Here is a 19,388-nt window from a genome sequence, read left to right as displayed (position 1 = left end):
CAGTCAGCAGAGTGCTTGCCTCCCATGAAAAGAGACCCTGAGTTTGACCCCCAGCACAGTGGAATCCAGGTGTGTTAATACACAGCGATAAACCAAACACTTGAGAAGCTGAGGTTAAAGAATCAAAGGTTTGATTATCCTCAACACCATAGCCAGTTTGAGGCCAGTTGTGGCTACATAAGACCTGCCTCAACAGCAACAGAAAAGGCAGGTGAGGACAAAGGACAGCTGACACTTCAGAGAAGTCCATTCAGTCAGTCAGGTTCTCTTCCAAACCCTGGAGTGGGAAGAATCCAGAGACACTACAATATAACTCCCAGGGAAGAGACTGTTTAGGACAATGGAGGGGAAACACTCTGGGTTTCTTGGTCTTCCCTGTTTATGGCCTCCAGTCAAATGTTCCCCATGTTCCCAACTGGCAGAGGCCAACCTCAAACACAGAGGGCAGAGTGGAAAAGACAGCAAAGATGTCGAATGCAGAATGGATCTGCCCAGAATCTACCCCTCCACCCACAAACACACACACACACTTTTTCTGATAACAGAACCCTGTTATGTCCTGGGAGGAGGTGTTACAAGCTTAACTGCATCTTTCAGTACCTCAGAATGTGACCTGATGTGGAAACAGGGTGGTTGCTGACATGATTAGAGAAGGAAAGGGCTTGTTTGGCTTACCCTTCTAGATCATAGTTCTTCCTTGAGGGAAGTCTTAACGCAAAAGAGTGGGCTGGTGTCTCTATAAGAAAAATAAAATGGGTTCTGAGGAAGTATCTCAGTTGGTAGGCCACTTGTCTAACAGGCACACTGGGGTCCCATCCTGAATATCAAATAAATGGTGTAGTGGCACACTCTTGCAATCCTAGCAAGTCAGAGGGGTAGAAGGAAAAGAACTAAAATGTCAAGGTCATTCTTGGTTACGGAGCAAGTTCAAGGACAGCCTCATCTACATGAGACCTTGTCTCTGTAAAAGAAAAAGGAAAGTGAAAAGTTGGACCTAGCCCTGTGGGAAAGATGGCCAGGGGGAAGCAGAGGTAGGGACTGAGCAGCTGCCATTGAAAGTGAGAGGTCATGAGGGCTAGCAGAAACGTCCTGACAAGGAAGGACTCCTGTCTGCAGCCTTCAGAGGGTGTGCAGCCCTGCCAGTAACTTAATTTCTGGTTTCTTGCCTTTAGGACTCTGAGCAGAATTCCTATTGTCCTTAAGCCAGCTATTTGGGGTACAGGTTGAGCAAGAAGTCTCAAAGGCAGAGATCCAAATTACTCCAACACCAAAACTTCTTGAATGTCAACATAAAGTTACAAGTAGAAAACGCCATACTTGACTTCGTGTGACAGATGGCAGCCTGGACACAGGCATACAATGCATAATTGTATAATAGTGTCCTCAGGCTCTGTGTGTGTGTGTGTGTGTGTGTGTGTGTGTGTGTGTGTGTAGCAGATATAAAAAATAAATGAATTTCTTATTTTGACTTAGGTCCCACCCCAAAGATATCTCATTGTGTATATACAAATATTCTGAAATCGTCTTTTGATAAGGGATACCCACTGTGCATTTGATTACAGAAGCAAGCCTAGGGCATGAATACAGACCTTACCCTCCCTACCACATGGAGTCTTGGTGGACTACAGAGCCCATGGAAGCTAAGGGGATGGGGTGATTTTCAATGGGGTATGAACTTGGAGCATACAAATTAGAAAGATAAGTGAGTAGGGCCTCAATGCAGACCCAAGCTTTGCCACTTACTGGCCAAGCATGAGCCGGATGAACCCATTGAGGGGAAAAGCATGTCTGAGGCATGGGGCTCCTTGGCTGGGCTTCTGGCAGTTGTAGGAACTCAAAGGGGATAGAGGACTCTGAGAGAGTTATGCCGTGAGCAAGCTGGAAACCACTAGCAGCTCTTCTTACTATAATCCCTCACCAGAATTTTAGATTCTTGAAGTCCCCTTTGTACCATACTGAGGATGGAGGCTACTCTCCATATGCAATTCCCTGCATCTAAGAGGTGGACACAGTACATTCACTAGATTTACCATTTGCAAAAGCTGATGCAGAAGAAGAAAACAGACAGGCAAAGAGATCTTTCCCTGGCTTCCCAGTGTTCTGCAAGAATCCCAAATGTCCACGTGGAGAGCTTAAAGTAACATGTCCTCCCCAGACCCAGTCTCACCACAGGAGGACTTGCATTGGTCACTTCTCCCAGGACCAGTCCCATGAGAATTGCCCCAACAGACAACTTTCCAAAGTGATGCCATTAAATCACAAATACGCCTTGATCCCTGGGTTGTACCAAGGGCATTTCCTGTGCATCTGTTCTAAGCTTGGCACTGTGTGTACATGGCACTGAGAGGACAGTGTGAGCCTGCCCCTGGCACTGGCAAGCCAAGATGAGGAGCATAAAGAAGCTCAGCCAAACCACCTGGGGTCTGGGAGCCAGCAGAGAAGACTAACCAGCTGGGCATACTCTCAAAGGTACCCTCTCCACATTGCAGCTGAATGGAGACTCCACATTGTTAAGTTGTGCCAGGCCACGCCCCTGGTGTAGGTGGCAGAGCTGTGAAACTGGAACTCCATGACTCCCAAAAACATGGCCTTTGTGCTGTAGTAAATCACCATTATCACCTGGTAGATGTTCCTGACCACTCAGATGTCTCTATGTGCCAGGACATTTGTCTATGTCTGTCTGTGTTAATTCAATGCCCAGTTTCAAGTACCTACCATGTGTCAGGAAGTGTCTTAAATAATATTAACTGCCAACTTGACACATTCTAGAATCATTTCCATGAAAAGTCTCTGTTGAATAACCATCCTTATCAGGTGGGGCTGTTTGGGATTGTCTTGACTGTTAATTAATCTAAGAGTACCCAGCCCACTGTGAGCAGCATCGTTCCCTGAGCAGGTGGTTCTGAACTCTATAAGGAAGCTAGGTGAATGGAAGCCTGAGTGAGTCAGGGAGAAAGCAAACAAGGAGAGTTCATCCATGGTTTCTGATTCAAGATTCTGACTGGAATTCTTGCCTTGACTTTCTTCAGTGATGGACTGTGACCTTGGTGAGTGATAGTGACCTGAACTTTAAGCCAAATAAACCCTTTCCTCCCCTAAGTCTCTTTTGGTCAGCGTGTTTTACCATAGCAACAGAAATGACATGAGAATGGGAGGTGTGGCCAATGTTGTCCTTACAGAACAGAATGAAGTAGCTAAGGTCGTCATGAGGTCTGGGCCACTGGCACTTCCTAGTCGTCCATTATGTTATTTCAAAGTTGAGTGATGTCCTACAACCATGACAAACAGGATGTGTATGGAAAGATTAAAAGCAAGAGGCTTGACACCCAGAGACCAAAGGACGCATGTTCAAGGTGACCCTTAAGCCATTAGGTCTCAACTGGCAACAATCTGAAGACATGGTGCATTATCTGGAGAAGTTTTGGCCTTCTCCACTAGGGAGTAGGGAGCTCCTGGTCCCTGGCAAGTCCAAGGGAAGGATGCTGTGAACAGCTTCAGGCGAGAAACATTTTCCAGCTCCAAACAGTCATAATGCCAAGGTTGAGAAAGCCTGATTTTGAAGAAGATAAGAAAGTGAGGAAGGCAGCACTCCAAGGGATGAGGAAACACTGGAGGTGTAGGGAGCGGTCTACACTGCTTAGTGCCCAGGGGCCCCAAGACAACGAGGCTGCCCTTGGCAACGGCAAACCCAAGTCAAAGGCACAAAGGAAGTGCAAGCTAAAGGAGGCTTCTGCTCTTGGACACTTGTTGATAGTGGACACGGTTGGTGGTCTACAAAGGACCTGCTAAAGAGGCGACCGTGGGATTCTAAAGATCAACAGAGAGTGTGGGGGTGGGGAGGGCGGACTAAACCAAAAGCAATGGAGGTAGAAAACGAAAGGTGAACCCCAGATGCATTCTGGGGGTGCTGGTTACAACACAGGAATAAACAAGCAACAGGGACTGAAGGTAACTGGGTGGCAAGACTCCCTGTATAGGGAACCATAATCAAAAGCCCCCATGAGGGAGTGGTGTCTTAGTTTCTTTCCCTGTTGATCTGCGTGGTCACTGGAATCCCCCATAGGCCCTGGTATTTGAATATCTGGTCCACAGTTGGCAGTGCTGTTTGGGGAGGTTTGGGAAGTATGGCCTTGCTGGTGGCAGTACACCACTGGGGGCAAGCTTTGAGGGTTCAAAACCTCCCCCTACTTGCAGTTTGCACTCTGCTTCTGCTTGTGTTGAGGTGTGAGCTCTCCCGCCTGCTGCCACACCCTCCCACCAGGATGGACACTAACCTTCCAGAAGCTGCTTTTGGTCATGGCATTTTACCATAGCAACAGGAAAGTTACTGATATGCTGTGACAAAATACCTCAGCAAAAGCGAGTTAGAGGAGGAAGGGTTGACGGTGGCTCCTGGTTCCTGGACACAGTCTATCATGATGATGTCAGGGCAGCAGGAGCTTGAAGCCACCAGTCACATTACATCCACAGACCAGAAATGGGCTGAGAAGCTCATGTCTATGTGATTTCAGAGGAGCCATTCTTGTTTTAAGACTGTTTAATTCTGTGTCCTGCTTCAGCTCTTGGCTGAATTCTGTCAAAACACTGAGCTGCTCTGGTATCACCTGCAACCCAGGGCTTCCATTCTCAGACTTTCTTGTTTGTAGCAATGGCATCTTTAATGAAGCCCCCACGGCTTCATCCTGCCTTCTTTCTGTCTTCTATTTATTTCCTTCCTCCTTCCTCCTTCCTTCCTTCCTCCCTTCTTTCTTTCTCCTCTCTTCCTTCCTCTTTTCTTCCTTCCTTCCTTTTTTCCTTCCTTCCTTTCCTTCCTTCCTTCCTTTTTTTTCTCTTCTCCCTTACTTTTCTTCTTCCTTTCTTTTTTCTCTTCTCTCTTCCTTCCTTCCTTCCTTCTTCCTTCCTTTATACAGAATCTTAGTCTGCAACCCATACTGCCTTAACTACTCTAATTCAGGCTGACTTCAGACTGCAAGCAATCCTCCTGCCTCAGCCTCTGGTGTGACGGGATGATGGGCATGAGCCACCACACTCAACTTGTGAACTCTCTTTCCAAACCTTCTAGTGCCCTGCACCACAGAGTACTCAAAGCAGAAGCTGTCTCAGAGTCTATTCTTTGAGGTTAGTTGGATTCAGCTTTCTTTGTTACATGTGGGTGCCCATATCATGGCACTACTTTATTCTTGGCTCCTGGGGATACCAGGATCCATGTGCATGCCGTGGCCCTGGTCTACAAAGCTCATATTGTAGGCCAAAGTGTTTCAACCTCAAAGCTATTGATAATAATATCACATTGTTCTTTGTGATGCGGACCATGCCGTGCCACTGTAGGAGGTTCTGACAGTGGTCCAGTCTTATCACTAGATGTGACATGCCCCCATGCTTCACAGCTCTAACCACACATTACCAAACATTCCCTTGGGAGCCAAACTTCCCCAGGTCCACAACAGGTGCTCAAAGGGAAGATAGGAACAAGCCAATACTCTGAGAATGTTGCTACACGTGGTGAATGAGCAAACCAGGAATGCTCTAACTGACCTTGGCAGGAAGAGCATAGTGAGAGCAAGAGGCTACTACCTCTCTCAGCCCAGAGAATAGCTGATGTTCTTGTTCTCTGTGTCTCTGTGTCTGTGCCTGTGCCTGTCTCTCTGTCTCTGTCTGTTTCTCTCTCTGTCTCTCTGTCTCTGTCTCTCTGTCTCTCTGTCTCTGTCTCTCTCTCTCTGTCTCTCTGTCTCTGTCTCTCTCTCTCTCTCTGTCTCTCTCTCTCTCTCTCTCTCTCTCTCTCATTACCTTACCATCCTTCATCTTGTCTGATTTCCTATGATGGCATTCTCTGAGAATGTGTTATAACTATGAATGAGTGAAGACACATTTTGTAAGTAGACATCCCTACTAAGCCATAGCTTTGCACTCTGAGCCAAGTAGAGCAAAGGCAGAGAAGCCCACGTCATCTTCTGCTCCATCCATTTTCTCCATCCTTTTGGCATACTCAGGTCCTTCCTTTGGGGGTCCAAATCACCACCTCCAAAATGTCTCCCTTTCCCCAAATGTCTTCTTTGCAGCCTGATCTCTGGAGTGAATTTGCTGTCTTCCTTTCCCCGTAGTGTTCTCCACACGTCCGTGTTGTCCAGGATGCATTAGCTTTACCCTGGGCCTTCTTCCCTTGTGTTTCACTGAAGCAGGTGTCTCCTGAGAGTCTTCTTGGTGCGTGGATGGAAACCAGAGGTCTGACTCAGCTCATTCATTCTCCCCTCCATGCTGGCTGTTGCATATAACTCTGATCATTCATGAGCTTTTGAATGAACCAGGGCTTAAAAAGAAAACAGCCAAAGGCAGATGCAGCACTAAGCCATGGGTCTAAACCCCGGACATGTAAGAAAAGCCTATAAGTAAAATCCCCAAGAACTGAAGAAACAAGTTAGCTATAGAAAGAGAGCTTGTTGGCCAAGGAACGGCCAGGACGCAGGGGATTAAAGGATCGGGGCAACAGTGAATGGAGCCAATATGGAAGCAGTGTTAATGAGTGAACCAGCCAAGCTCCTATGGCAGCACTTCGCCCTCCTTGGTCAAGAGCTTGACTGGGCTGCAGAAGCTTAGGAAGAGGGCAGGGTGCTCTTATGTTATGAATCGTCTAATCTATACTAGTTGGCAATGTATGTTCATAACTGCTTAATCTGTAGAAGAGAAAGCAATCCCAGTTCCCACACAAGAAAAATTAACTCAAACAGGTGAAGCGGATTGCTTAAGAGCCCACGGGGAGTGGCAATCTCCATTAACATAGTGTGTGTCTTACCAGTCAAGGTTTGAATGTGGGGGGGTGGGGAGAAGCTATGCCCACCACTGTTTCCACTGTGTTAACAGTCAGACCTCACTGGGTTTTTCTTACCCAAGTTGTCCTCCATCAGCTTCCTGAACCTGAAGTGAAGGGGAATCTTCTTCCCCACTGGTATTCTCTGCAATGTGGGGGACATAAATGATTGTGACACTCTTAGCTGCTCTCTGGCTCCTCCCTCTCCTGTCTCCGGGAAGTGGAGCAAAGTAACGGCTCGTGAGTTGACAGAAAGAACTGGATGTGAGTGATTTACGTGGTGCAATTTGTTTTCCTCTTTAGCAGAGAACTAAAAGGGTCACAAAGAGAAAACAATTAGGGCTGAGGAGGAAACTCAGGATCATAGAGGGCCATGGAGAAGCACTCCTCTCTGGCTAGTGACCTCCTAGCTGGCCAGACTAAGCCCCACCCTATGAGCAAAACCTGTGATGTTTCCACCCTGCTTTCACTGGGCACGCCATTAACGCCACACACCATAAAGATGTCCTCCAATGCTCCGATCAGGAACAAGGCTGACATCTTAATCCACCTGCCTGTCTGGCTCCTCATCACTGCTCAGTCATCAGGAAGAAAGGCTATGGGTGGATCCCACCAAACAAAATGACAGCTTCCAGTGTGTGGAGACTCTTGCACTGATCCTGTGTGGTTTCATCTCATTCTGTTCTTATGGTTCCTTTCAAAGAGGGCACAAACTGAGAATTCTGAATTGACTTCTCAAAGGAATAGGTTGGAGGAAATGGGACAGAGTGGAGAAGATTCTGGAAACTGTAGAGAAATGATAGAAGGGAACAGAAAGACGTCACTCAAAGAAATGTGGCTGTTATGATGTCCGACCCTGTGCTTAGAGGGTGATCACAGAATCGTAATTAGGTCATGTGACTTCCGAAGACACAGCATCTTAGGTGCACAGAGCTGTAGCTTGACCAGGCTACACGTTGAGGACATAGCCTGATGAGGCTTCACTTTGTGGTAGAGAATCCGGGAAGATTAGAGGATAAAGGACAGAGCCACAGAGATTACCTCAGAGAGTCGAGGGGCAGAGAAGTAGGAAACACGCAAAAATGCAGAGTCCTCCTGGGACACAGAGGCAACCACAGCTGGAAGGAAAAGGTGGCTGGCAGGGACGAAAGAAGAATCCACACTCGGGACATTAGGAATGCCCCAGCCACCATGCAGGGCATCTTCAGAGCCTGGTGGGGGACAAAGGAGTGTCTATTTGTGTCTCAGCCTGGGTAAGTAAGAGCGTGCTTACGACCAAGCCCACACAAAGTCTTGTCTGGAACATGCTGACGATTAGATCACCACAGAACAATGGTACCTCCAAGAGTTAAGCTGTGTCACACTGCCCTTTCTGTACAAGTGACCCCAGCAAAAAGAACCCGTGGATAAGTACCTAAGCAAGTGGTCAAACTGGGCGATGCTTTCACAAAAGGGAGGGGGACATTTCACCAGTGCAGGGCCATTCATTTACCCTCACTGTCATTGTATTGGGTCTGAGAAGGCTGGCACAGACACAAGAGTCCTTTGTCCTGCCTTCAGGCAGCTTACAGTGAATTAGGCAGATTTTGTTCTGAGACGACTCCCCACTCCCGTAAAAAAATAAAAATACAAATAAAAACCACCTAGCTATAATGCCTAGTAAACTTGTCATTCGGACTTAGAGGTGTGGCTCAAGGCTAGAGTTCTTCTCTAGCATGATGCCCTGGGTTCAATTCCCAGTGACACACACACGAAAGAACTCAGAAAGCTCTGGCATAGACTTTTGTTCTCTCTTTAGTCAGCATCTTACCTCTTAATAATCTATCGTTAAATTCAAAAGAGCCCCAATTCCAAGATGACACCAGGAGCATTCAACTTTCAGACCCTCCACTGGACTATTCAGTGACTCCTAGAAGACGTCACCATGCTTGGAACCCTGCATGTGGATCATAAAATAAAGATCTTTGCTTAAGCGAATCCACTTCTCTTCCTGGACATCCTGTGTTGTGTCAAGTTTTGAAAATTTCAGTTTGAAAATATCTAATAAAACAAGCTGTATGGAGCTACTTAGCAAAGCAGTTTAGAAGGCTGTAGAAAGCCTCTTGGGATTCTTAAGGACTCTCTGCCCTTGTCAAGCTTTCCCCAGCTCCCCTCCCCCACCCCACGGTGGGCTGCAGAACACCATGGGCACCCTTCTGGTGTTGACTGCTACGCTCATCTCCTAGCCACCGTCTGGTGCAGCCATGTCTGTTCACTAGATTTTAAAGCATCCAAGATTCAGACACAGAATCAGCCGGGAACAGTCACGATGGGTGAGAAAGGCGTGTCTGACTGGGAAGAGCCAGGAGGGTGGAAATCAAAGTTGCCTGAGCTTCTGCCGCCAAGCCCAGAGGATCTGAGAATCAAGTTGACAGAGCCTCATTTGAGGAGTGGAGGGGGGACCCCAAGCCCAAGTAGGTCCAAGGTCAAGGATTAAGAAGAGGGAGGATTGCATGCCTTTCTAAATCTTCTGCCTCAGACCTGCTTCTCTGCCCAGCCTAGTGCACAGTTCTGTCACTCTCCCTGACCCCCATTACCCCCACCTGTGAGCATACACTTCAGGGGCTAAACAATATTGCCAGTCTACAGTAGGACAACAGAAGTTCAAAAGCTGCAGAGGCCCAAAGACATATGGTCTAAAACAGGCTCTTGACAGACGTTCCCGGAGCCCTTGGTCATTTGTGTGGGCACATGGGTTCATGGTACACTGCCACCCCAAGTCTGAGGGGCTGTCCTCAGGGTGTTAGAGTCACCACTAGTGACCACTGGAGCCAGAAGTGCTCAGAAGCTAAGTGGTCGGGGACAGTACTATCCTTGTCTAATGATTGACAGTGTGATGATGTCATAGATTGCAGCTCCCTGATACCTAGTCTGGGCCGCTCTGACGTGACTCACATCTGTCCAGGGTGACCAAGCAGAAGTGACCCTCAGAGGATTTCATCATTTGGCCTGACCCTTTCCCTTTCTGCTTTGTTTCTTGGAAACCTTCCTAAACCTTGCCTCCGGGTTTTCCTCTTAGAATCCCAGCCTCAAGTGAAGCAGATGCTGGACCCAGCCATGAGCTTTCTGGTTTCAAATGTCTTTTCCATCTTTGGGTGCTTGAGATGTTTTTGCAACCACACTGACCTGCTCTTCATTAATTTTACAGTCATTTAAAAACTCACATGACCATTATCGTTTCAGGATACCTTAGAGGCAAACACATTCAAACATTCTATGCATGCTTACTATAACGAGATTACTTCAGAGGCAAAGCAGCTTTGAATATCACAGTGAAATGAAGTGAAGAGAGGGACTCAAAGACGGAGAAGATATTCTTCCAAAGCTGAGTTTGTAATTGTCTTACACTTAGGACCAAAATTAAGTAGAAACTCAAGTGATCTATTTAGTGTCATCTCTCTATAAAGAGTCCCTGCTTACCTCTTCCGTTTTTAGTCCTAGGAATTGAAGCTCGAGCCTTGGCTACATTCCCAGCTCTTTTTGTAGTTTTTTTTGTTGTTGTTGTTGACGTTGTTTTGTTTTGTTTTGTTTTTTGGTTTGTTTATTTATTTATTTATTTATTTATTTATTTATTTATTGAGACTGGGTTCTCTGTGTAGCTTTGCGCCTTTCCTGGAACTCATTCTGTAGCCCAGGCTGGCCTCAAACTCACAGAGATCCGCCTGGCTCTGCCTCCCAAGTGCTGGGATTAAAGGCGTGCGCCACCACTGCCCGGCTTATTTGTATTATTTTTAATTATGCATAAGTGTGTGGGTTTGTGTGTGTGCATTCAAGTGACTGTGGAATCCAAAAATGGATGCCAACATGCCCTGAAGCTGGAGTTACAGGCAGTTGTGAGGCACTCCACATGGGATCAAAGGGAGGTCCTCTGCAGGAACTCTTCTTGGTATATGGAGCTGTCTCTGCAGCCTCCACCACCACCCCTTCAGTCACTTTTTTTTTTTTTTTTTTTGGTTTATCGAGACAGGATTTCTCTGTGTAGCTTTGCACCTTTCCTGAAACTCACCCTGTAGACCAGGCTGGCCTTGAACTCACAGAGATCTGCTTGGCTCTGCCTCCCGAATGCTGGGATTAAAGGCATGTGCCACCACTGCCAGGTGCCAGTCACTTCTTGAAGAGTGTTTTCTGATAAAGGAATAATGCCTGGGAGTTCACATACTGTCGCTTTCCTTCCTCTGGCCTACCCCCACTACAATTCAAGGCTGCCTGAAACAGTGATTTTAAACCCAGGGAATCTTCTTGCTTTGTTTGTTGGTTGGAGTTTGTAGGTTGTTTGAGGCCAGTGAGATGGTTCAACAAGTAGGTGTTTGCCAACAAGCCTAGAAACCTGGGTTCAAGCCCCTGAACCTACACAGCGGGAGATGATAGACTCCCAAAGCTGCTCACTGATCTCAGCATGTGTGCTTCGGTACACACACACACACACACACACACACACACACACACACACACACACGTAATTTTAAAAATTTAGGGCTGGAGAGATGGGTTGAAAGTTAGAGTACTTGATGCTCTGCCAGAGGACTGGAGTTCAGTTCCCACAGCCCACATCTGGTCACAACCACTTATAACTCCAGATCCAGGGGCTCTGACACCCACTCTGGTCTCCAAGTGCACATACCCCCAACATGCACATATAGCTAAAAATAAAAATAAATCTTTTTTAAAAATTCAATGAGTTCAAGTGCTGTCACAAACTCATTTTAACTTTGTCAATTGTGTTTTGAAGCTTTTAGTTTTGGTGGGTTTTGCTTTTTTGGTTGGTTGGTTGGTTGGTTGGTTGATTTTTTGTTTTTTTGGGGGGGTGTTTGTTTTGTGTTTGTGCTTTGTATTTGTTTGTGGTGCTAAGGTTTGAACTCTGGACCTTAGCACAAGCAAAACAAGTTCCTCTACCCCTGAACTCTAACCCCAGGCCCAAATTTTTCCATTAGTGAAGATCTTGAACTTTCCCAGGAATAATACCAAACTTGTGCCTTCATTGCACAAATGACAGAAAATGACATTGTGGTGCCTCTTGGATATCTGTAGTATTTACCTGCTTGGTAAAGAGAAGTTCCAAAGAAATTCTCTCCGGGGTTAGTCACGGGGCTTGTGTTGCTTACTTGATTTAGGGGTTAACAAGACAAACAGGTATGTGGGAGTAGATTGCTATTTTTCTCATCTACCTTAGGTTTTTGCTGGAGTCACCCCCTCTCATAGGTAAACCCCAGAAGTGTTAAACCTTGGATTGATCTCCCAGAGCGTCTGCACTTCCAGGAGCTTCCATGACTGGCAGGATGCCATAACTGTTTTTGCTGAGGCTGGGGATAGCTCAGTGGGTAAAAAACTTATGTAAGCATGAGAACCTGAGTTCAAATCCCCAGCACCCACGTAAAAAGCTAGTCATGGTAGGAAATGCTATCATCCCCTCACTGTGGAGGCAAAAGCAAGAGGCTCCCTGGGCCTTGCTTGCAAGCCAGACCAGCCAACCGGTAAGATCCAGATTCAGTGAAAGACCTGTCTCAAAAGCTAAGATGGAGAGTAACTGATGAAGACACCCAAGATCAACCTCTGATCTTCAGAGAGAGACAGAGACAGGCAGACAGAGAGACAGAGACAGAAACATCTCCATTGTACTGCAAGGTTCTGTATTCTTTCATGCACCTGGGAAACACAACAGCTACGTTTGACCTAGTATGATTCCAGAATTCTTGGGTGGTTGCTTCTGTACAGACTCCACCCATGATTCGCTCTGTCTCCTTCTTCCCAACCATCAGCCATCTGAAGATTCACGTGAACCCCAGTTTCCCAGAAGCAGGCTTCCAGGTGATACCAGGCACCACCCAGGTGAATATTCCACTTATTGACAGCACTGTTCACTTTTAAACATCTCCTGTACCCCCACACCCCAGCAAGAACCAAACAGTGCTCAAATGAAGAAAGAGTTTTGTGACTGGGTTTAAGGTAAAAGGTGAAAATAGAAAAAGAGATGAAAACCTTAGAGTCTGTTTCTCAGTGGATTGTCAAACCTGTGATTTTTCTCCCAACCACACCCAGGGTCCACAGCCAGAAGTGATGACCTCCCAATGCAGGGGTGACCACCTCCTCACAAGATTCCTCTGCTTTTCCTCTTCTTTCCAGGCCTTTCTGGGTTAGGATAACTTTGGGGAATTCTAATTATAGCCCTTTCCAAGCTCCAACTTGGCCACCAAACAAACCCGTTTTACAACTCAAAGGAATCTAATTTGGCCTCACACTTACGGTGGAATAACACACAAAACGAGTGAGCCAGAAGTTGGCAGCTCAGGTAAGGAGCAACTAGATTTGGGCACACACTGCCAGCTCAATCTAATTAAGAAGCACTAACACACTAAAGACACTTGCAGAGAAAAATTTCGAGCAGGACTCGAGGTCCGTGGTTCGCGACAGCAGCGGAGCAAACTGCAAAGGCCCTGAGTGCAGTGGAGTCCCTGGACATACAGCACTGTGCTGGAGCAGGCCAGGCCACCTTCTTTACATTTGTAGGGAGGTGACCAGGCCTGGAGCCTAGACGAATCTTCAGCTCTGAACAGAATCCCGCCTAAGCCTGGAGAAGTCTGTGGGGTGTTTCCTGGTACAATGACACTCGTGAAATGATGCCGTTTTTTGACTCATTCATATTTGTGCCTAGGAAAGTAACAAACTCCTTGTATAGACAGATGCCCCTGACCAACTGTCACCCTCCCTTTTACCACCAACTCCTTCCAAGGCACTTCCAAATGAAAGGACACCAAGAAAAACACAGTGAAAAGCCACTTGGGTGTGTGCTGTCTGTCATTCACGCTAAGTATTTTACATTCTGCCCGATCTGACAACATCCCACCGAGGCAGAGGGTCGGATCCTGCTCCACGTGACGATCACAGGAACGCTGACCACTCACCTGTCACCAACACGGCCTTTTGATCCACGGGCAACAATTCTTGATCCGATGAACACGTATACAGGAGGAAGCAGGACAGTAACAAGAGGAGCAAGCTGCAGAGGAGGGACAGGCCGAGCAGACAAGCACCTCCCCAGAGGCCAGCGAGGCACAGCACCTGGCTCCACAGCTGCCCTGGCCTCTTGGATCTGCAGAGCAGCATGCCCCCCAGCACTGCGGTGGCAGCCAAGCTGAGCCACGCTGACTCAGAGAAAAACAGGCTCATTCTCCACTGGCCTTCACTTGCTCTGGGCCAGTGAGTAGTGCGTGTGCAAAAGCTAGCTGGAGGCAGCCTGGCTTATATGAAGGGAGAGGCGAGAGAGGAGGGGGACGACAGCCCCCGCACCTTTGGAGTGAACCTGTGAAATGTCATGATAAGGGAAAACTACTCCCAGGAGGTCATTTGAACTGTGTACTGAGATACAAATACCAGACCCACCCCATCTGCTCATTCCCCTGATGCCCTCAACACACACAAACTCTTAATTTAAGCCTTTTATGACCTTCCGACTTGAAAGATGATTGTTTGGGTAATGATTGACAGAATGAGAATTACAAGAGGATAATCTCCTTTGGATGTGCCTCTCCATGTTGATTGAGTCCTTTTTGCTAACTCCGAGTGTCTCCGTGTGTCCATGTCTCTCTCTCTCTCTCTCTCTCTCTGTGTGTGTGTGTGTGTGTGTGTGTGTGTGTGTGTGTGTGTATAGCACACGCGCTCACTCAGGTAGTCAATGAAGCTTAGACGGTGAAGTCTAAGAAGAGAGCATCCCTGATTTGGTCCACATCTGGAGGATTATTGCCAACTGAGACAGGCTAAGGGTTCAGTGGACTAAAAGGGAGAGACTCCTTAGTGGGAGATGGAAGGTACCTGTATCTTGCCAGAGGGAAGTTGTACCAGGGAGACAGCAGGGGGTTGGGGATTTAGCTCAGTGGTAGAGTGCTTGCCTAGCAAGTGCAAGGCCCTGGGTTCGGTCCTCAGCTCTGGAAAAAAAAGAAGACAGCAGAACCGGGAACAGTCATCAACGCTTTCCTGAGACTCATACTATACTCAGTACTGATTCATTCTACTCTGTCCAAAGTTCTGTTCTGGAGAGCAGGACTCGTCTCCAAATACGTTGTCCTTGGGATGTTTCTACTCATGTAGCAATAACAAGAGAGGCAATCCAACCGAGACTAGAGAGCTCAAGAAACAGCAGCCTAAATGCAGCAGTGGCGTCAAGCAGGCTGATCCCTGAGCGCTACCTGGTGAACCAGCCACTGTCTGCTTTAGGTCAAACAGAAAAGCAGCCCCTCGTGGACTGGTTCCTCCCTCCCTTTTGCTTGGCTTGCAACTTACACAATCCTTTGTCAGACTTAGCTAGTAAACAAGAAAATTCAGGCTGGGAGAGGCTGCATGTGTCCAAGAGCATGGACTCTGGATCCATACACCTGTGACTCAGCAGCCCAAGAGCCGTCCTGTAAGGACTGGAGTGATACCTCAGTCCTATGCATATGCACCCAGGTACAATACACCATGTGCACACACACCTACACACAAGTGCACACACACACACACACACACACACACACACACACACACACACACAAACACACACACCACTACCACCACCACCATCACCAGTCACAATACTGATAGTCAAGGGGAGCTCCCACTGGGTTGGACGGTTGCTAGCATCGACCTAGGAGGGATGCAGAATTCTGATAAAGGGAAAATTGGGGAGAGATGAGTTCTTACTTTGAGTTCAGATGCTCATAGTTAAACCCAATTCCAGTGCCCACGGTTGTTAAGGATGAGGTGATCTTGGCTGGGGAACTTCCATTCCCTCCCTTCTGTCTCTCCAGCTGTCAAATAACAGTGTGTCCCTCCTGGAACCCTAGGCAGGGCCTGAGAAAGGCTGCAGAACTGCATGTTTAAATAGAAAGAGAACAAGAGGCAGAAAGTATGGTAGAACACGGTGCCCCACAGAATACGGACTTTGTCCTAGAGTTGGTTCTAGAGCAAAGGTGTTGGAGGGTGGGGAGTGGTGGGAGGGGCCTGGCAGTGTGGATGCAGAGGGAGGTAGGGCTTGCTCAGGACTGAACCCAGCAGCTCAGCCTGCAAGAAGATGGGTGGAGCCTTAGATGGGGAGCCAGAGATTGCAGCTTCCAGCTCAGATGCACCTTGGGAGAGTTTCCCTGGGGTCAATGCAGCTGTAAAGGGAGAATGAGGTGGGACACAGGCTGGCTCAAGACCCAGCGGAGACAGGCTAAGAAGCAGGAATCTGTGAGCTACACTGTGCTGTGGGACCACGGTGGAAGTCAACAGACCCATGTGGGGTGGTGGTAAGTTATCTCCACCACCCAGCCTCATGGATGCCTGAGGTAGAGAGCCATTGCTGGCTCTGGACTGGGAAGTTTAGGGTGGAGAGGCTGTGGAATTCTTGACTGGCCCCAACATTTCTTCTCTCCTTCCCCAGACCCCATCCCATCCTGGTGCTGACTGTGCAGACAGACATTTGGTGGGTGGGGGAACTTCTCACAGGACCAGGAGGGTTCTGTTCCAAACAGTAGATAAATGGTTTCCCAGGTGGGCATCCAGGAATAGCTTTGGCTCTTTGCTGGGGACCTTGACACTGTGGCTTCTCTATCAGGAATGGACCAAACACGCTTGTGTGGTTTTCCTGACAAGCTCATGCTCACCTGAGACCAGGAGACTCTTTTCCAGGCAGCCCACACAGGTGGAGGAAAGCTGTCTCTGTGAAACACAGAAATTCAAGCGTAGATGTTCCCCAAGCTAAGATGGAAAGGTGCTGTGCAATGGCCTACCACTTACTAGCTATGGGGCTTTGGGCAAGTTGCCTTTCATTCTGGACTCTCTTTCCGCCTCAGTAAAGTGGGGGTGGGGCCTTGTTCTCCTCCATGGGGCTGTTTTGAAAAGCAAAAGACCTAATTCTTTTTTTCCATTTTATTTTTTATTTATTTTTTTCATTTTTCTTTATTAAGAAATTTTCTACTCACTCCACATACTATCCACAGACCTCTCCTCCTCCCTCCTCCCATCTCCAGCCCTCTTTCCCAAGCCACCCAACACCCCCACATCTCCACATCCCCCAAATCGAGGTCTCCCATGGGAAGTCAACAGAGCCCAGCACACTGAGCCTAGGCAGGTCCAAGCCCCTTCCCACTACACCAAGGCTGTGCAAGGTGTCACACCACAGGCACCAGATTCCAGAAGCCTGCCCATAGACCAGGGACAGATCCCAATCCCCCTGCCTGGGTGCCCCCCAAACAGTTCTAGCCAAACAACTGTCTTCCATATCCAGAGGGCCTAGTCTAGTCCCATTGGGGCTCCATAGCCATCAGTCCACAGTTCATGGGCTTCCACTAGTGTGTCTCTGCATGTCCTTCCATCATGATCTCGACGTCCCTCGCCTACACTATCTCTCCTCTCTCACATCAATTGGATTCCTGGAGCTCAGCCTGGTGCCTGGCCGTGGATCTCTGTATCTGCCTCCATCTGTCACTGGACAAAGGCTCTATGATGACAGCTAGGTTATTTGCTAGGCTGGTCACCAGAGTAGACTGAAAGACCTAATTCTTACACCGTGCCGGACACTGGGGTACGGTCATAAAGTGAAGTCACTTTGCTCCCTGTTATGGGTGGGCACTCACCTCCCCTCAGTCCTTCCCACTGGGGAGCAGTGATGTCCTTACCAGCCTCTTCTCATGCCTGTCACCTGGCTTTTCCCTTGTCACCCCTTCCCATTGTCAGCTTGAGTGTTGTCTGCTCACACCCCACCCAAATCCATTCCCTCTGTCTCACATTAGCTCAGTTCACAATTCTGGATTTGTTCATTTATTCTTAGAAAGGCTTTTCTGTTTTTCCCACTAGCGTGTGATTCCTGAGGTCAAGGACAAACTCTATCTGTCTGCTGTGAGCATTATTTGCGCTGGTATTTTTCCTTTGCTGTTCACATTCCCCCTAGCCCCAACAGTGGGGTAGAAAGGAAGGCCTTTAACCAACTCAGCCACATGTAAAATTTCAGAGTTTCCAGACAAAAACCTAGCTCATGTCATTCTGACTGCAGAATCTTTTCAGTTAGGACCTTCAAAGTCTTTGCCTATCTGAGAATCGCCCAACCTCTCAGCAAGGACTTCCCTTCTCAACTGTGACATCTTGTCTTCTAGTGTGTCACCGTCATTTTGACCTGAAACTGCCCTCAAGGCCATCCTTGCATGGTTAGTGTCCTCTATCTGGCAAGCTCTTGCCCAGCTTCCCACGGAGAAGGGACAGTTGTTTCCGAGTCATTCTTATGAACAATGTCCCTGGGTCAATGTGCTGTGACCTCCTGAGGGTGGAGAAGCCTTTCAGAAGATACTTTCTGGAGGTGACAGTTTACTGTAGCTGTTGCTTTTCTCATTGTTGTAACAAAATAACTGACCAGACTAAAGGAGGGAAGGAGAGATCTATTTGGCACAGAGTCTGAGGGTGCAGTCCATCATGGCGGGGAAGGCATGGCGGCAGGAGCATGAGACAGCCGGTCACGTGGTATCCACAGTCAGGAAGCAGGGAGATGGATGCTGGTGCTCAGCTTGCCTTCATTTTATTCAGTCCAGGACCAAGCCCAGGGATAATACCATCCACATTCAGGTTGGACTTTCCCACCTCCATTTAATCTTTCTGAAAACACTTTCATAGACACACCCAGAGCTGTGTTCCCACCCAGAGCTGTGTTCCCACCCAGAGCTGTGTTTCCACAGTTGTCAGGCTTGACAACGGAACTTAACAATTACATTTTCCAAAGGAGATGATTTCCCAAACTGGGCAACAGTAAAAATGCAAAGAATCTGCAAATTCTTGGTTAGTATCCATGACTCTTGAGTGTAGATGGTATGTGCAGAGGCAACTTCCTTCTAGAGTGGGGATTCTCTCTGAAACATCCCCACCCAGTGGCCATCGTCGTTACTGCCAGGACACCTCCAAGAACAAGTATGTCATGGGACCTGAAGACACTGTCCGGTTTGGATGGCTCTGGACATGACAAGGGTTCTCTCTGGAGCACTTGATTCCTCTCCCACTGGGAGGCACATAAAGACATGTTCCAGGTGGCCAAGTAGATGACCCTTTCGCCCTCTCAAATGACCCTTTAGACAAGGTGGAATATATTTAATCTGATGTTGAGTTCCTCAACAAGCCACATGCCCAGAGTTCCCACACCACTGAAATGATGGTGTTGCAGGCACTGGGTAACATTTTAATATAGTGAATGGCACATGGTGATTCACTAAGCATGGAGTGATTGTGCATTAATGTGATCCTGACCCAAAGGTCAACATACTGACAGACTGGGGGCAGTGTTGCTGAGAACACACATGCTTTTTGAACACCCAGGGGATGATGAATATTTTGCGTACTCAACTGCAATTGTACAAATATTATAACTTATGCAATTCTTTATTTCACACAGTGAGGAATAAAACACCTAGAGATGGATGTGCCTGCTTCACAAGCACAGAGACCTGAGTTCACATCCCCAGAACCCAACCTAATGGCATGGTAGCATTGTTACCAACACTGAGAAAGCAGAGTCAGATGAGGCCCTGCAGCTCACGGGCCAGTCAGCCCA

The 19,388-nt window shown here is 47.7% G+C and overlaps 1 protein-coding gene across 1 annotated transcript in view; it reads right to left on the bottom strand.

Moving 5' to 3' along the window:
• Hsd17b2 (hydroxysteroid 17-beta dehydrogenase 2) overlaps nucleotides 1-14,008 on the bottom strand; it is a 55,822-nt gene extending 41,814 nt beyond the window's left edge. Inside the window, exon 1 of the mRNA XM_036188861.1 lies at nucleotides 13,744-14,008. Within this exon, the coding sequence (XP_036044754.1) occupies nucleotides 13,744-14,008 (265 nt within the window). The remainder of the gene's footprint in view (nucleotides 1-13,743) is intronic.
• Between the last annotated feature and the right edge of the window lie 5,380 nt (nucleotides 14,009-19,388).

Source organism: Onychomys torridus, chromosome 5, assembly GCF_903995425.1.
Source record: "Onychomys torridus chromosome 5, mOncTor1.1, whole genome shotgun sequence".
NCBI lineage: Eukaryota > Metazoa > Chordata > Mammalia > Rodentia > Cricetidae > Onychomys > Onychomys torridus.
The sequence above is the reverse complement of the archived record's forward strand: the minus strand, read 5'-3'. Positions and strand labels throughout refer to the sequence as shown.